The sequence below is a fragment of the Pteropus vampyrus genome, unplaced genomic scaffold (genome assembly GCF_000151845.1).
Source record: "Pteropus vampyrus isolate Shadow unplaced genomic scaffold, Pvam_2.0 Scaffold1688, whole genome shotgun sequence".
Classification (NCBI taxonomy): Eukaryota; Metazoa; Chordata; class Mammalia; order Chiroptera; family Pteropodidae; genus Pteropus; species Pteropus vampyrus.
In genome coordinates, this window is record NW_011890469.1 from 1 (window position 1) to 1,394 (window position 1,394).

At 35.1% G+C, this 1,394-nt stretch overlaps 1 protein-coding gene across 1 annotated transcript in view; it reads left to right on the forward strand.

Moving 5' to 3' along the window:
- Window positions 1–736: 736 nt before the first annotated feature.
- The window catches only part of LOC105310262 (TELO2-interacting protein 2-like), a gene marked incomplete at its 5' end in the record, with an annotated part of 6,492 nt that continues 5,834 nt past the window's right edge, over window positions 737–1,394 (forward strand). The window contains one exon of the mRNA XM_011386455.2: window positions 737–946. Coding sequence (XP_011384757.2) covers window positions 737–946 — 210 coding nt within the window. The remainder of the gene's footprint in view (window positions 947–1,394) is intronic.

Sequence of the window (1,394 nt, forward strand, 5' to 3'; positions counted from 1 at the left end):
ACCAAATGTCAAGGACTGTTTGGCATGGATCAAATATGCTCACGGATATTTTGGACAGGACTAAATTTCAAAGACTTTTGGCATGAACCAGTTGTTTCTATCCATGTTTTGGATAGTACCAAATGTCCTGCAAGGGTTCTGTAACACTGTGGTAATGAGAAAAAAAATGTGTACATAACTGTTATTTGACCAAGAACGTGGAGTTAAAAGGCTTAGTTTTGAGGCAGATGGTGCTGCTTTTTATCACTTCTTAGTAGGACCAAATCACACAAGCTCTTTGAATCTGTTTCATTATTTGTAATATAAAGGTAATATTACCTATTACATAGTTATTTTGAAGATTAGTTGAGTAATGTGTGTAAATTCACTTTATAAGCTGTAAATTGTTAAATATTCATTTGCTCCCTCAGAATAATAATAATAATAATTAATAATATGACATTTCTTTTATTCCTTTCTCCCTTCTCAACACATCTTCATTGTAACCACCATCACCACAGGTTTTTTACATAGTTATGGTTATAAATGGCTCTCATTGGATAAGCTTTAGACCTAGAGCCCTGGGTGCTTGTTATATGCATTTAGTGTAAATTCTATGAGTTATTATGAGCTAGCTCTTAAAACATATAATATTAACAGTTACTTTATGTGGGTTGTAGTTTTCTCAAGGACAAGAAAATACTCTCTTGAATTGGGTAATTTTCTTTGCTGGTTAATGTCACGTCACTTTATTTAATGTGGTCTGATATTTCCATTTAGGGAATCCTGGAAGAATAACCCTGCCACCAAACATGTTTTCTCATGGACTCTGCAGCAGGTCACTCGACCTTGGCTGAATCAACATCTAGAAAGGATAATTCCCCCATCATTGCTCATCTCAGATGACTATCAAACTGAGAACAAAATCTTGGGTGTAGACTGCCTCCATCACATTGTGCTTAATGTGGTAAGCAGCCTCCACTCTGCCATCTGTATTGATCAGACAGACTGAGTCATGGCTGGTCTTCATTCATGATACCACTATTTTATTGTTGCCTATGTTTACATTATTTATTAATGCTGTTATGTGACTAAATTCACTTATTTGTATCTTTTCTCTCTATATTTTTCCTCTGTCAACCTAGTAGAGTTTGTATCTCGTAGGTAGTACATATATAAGAAACATGGGCCATTATCATGGACATAAGACATGGGTCATCGTCAGACTGAACAACCAGACTTTCGGTTATTAACAGTTGACTTTCAAGGAACAAAAAAGTCAAACAAAGGGATTATGCCCATACGCGCAAGCTATTACTCTTTTTTTTTTTTGTAACTGTGTATTACTACACTTTTTTATGTTAACTGTGATTATGCAGCTTTAAAACATCCACAGGAGTAGAGAGTGGTATCAT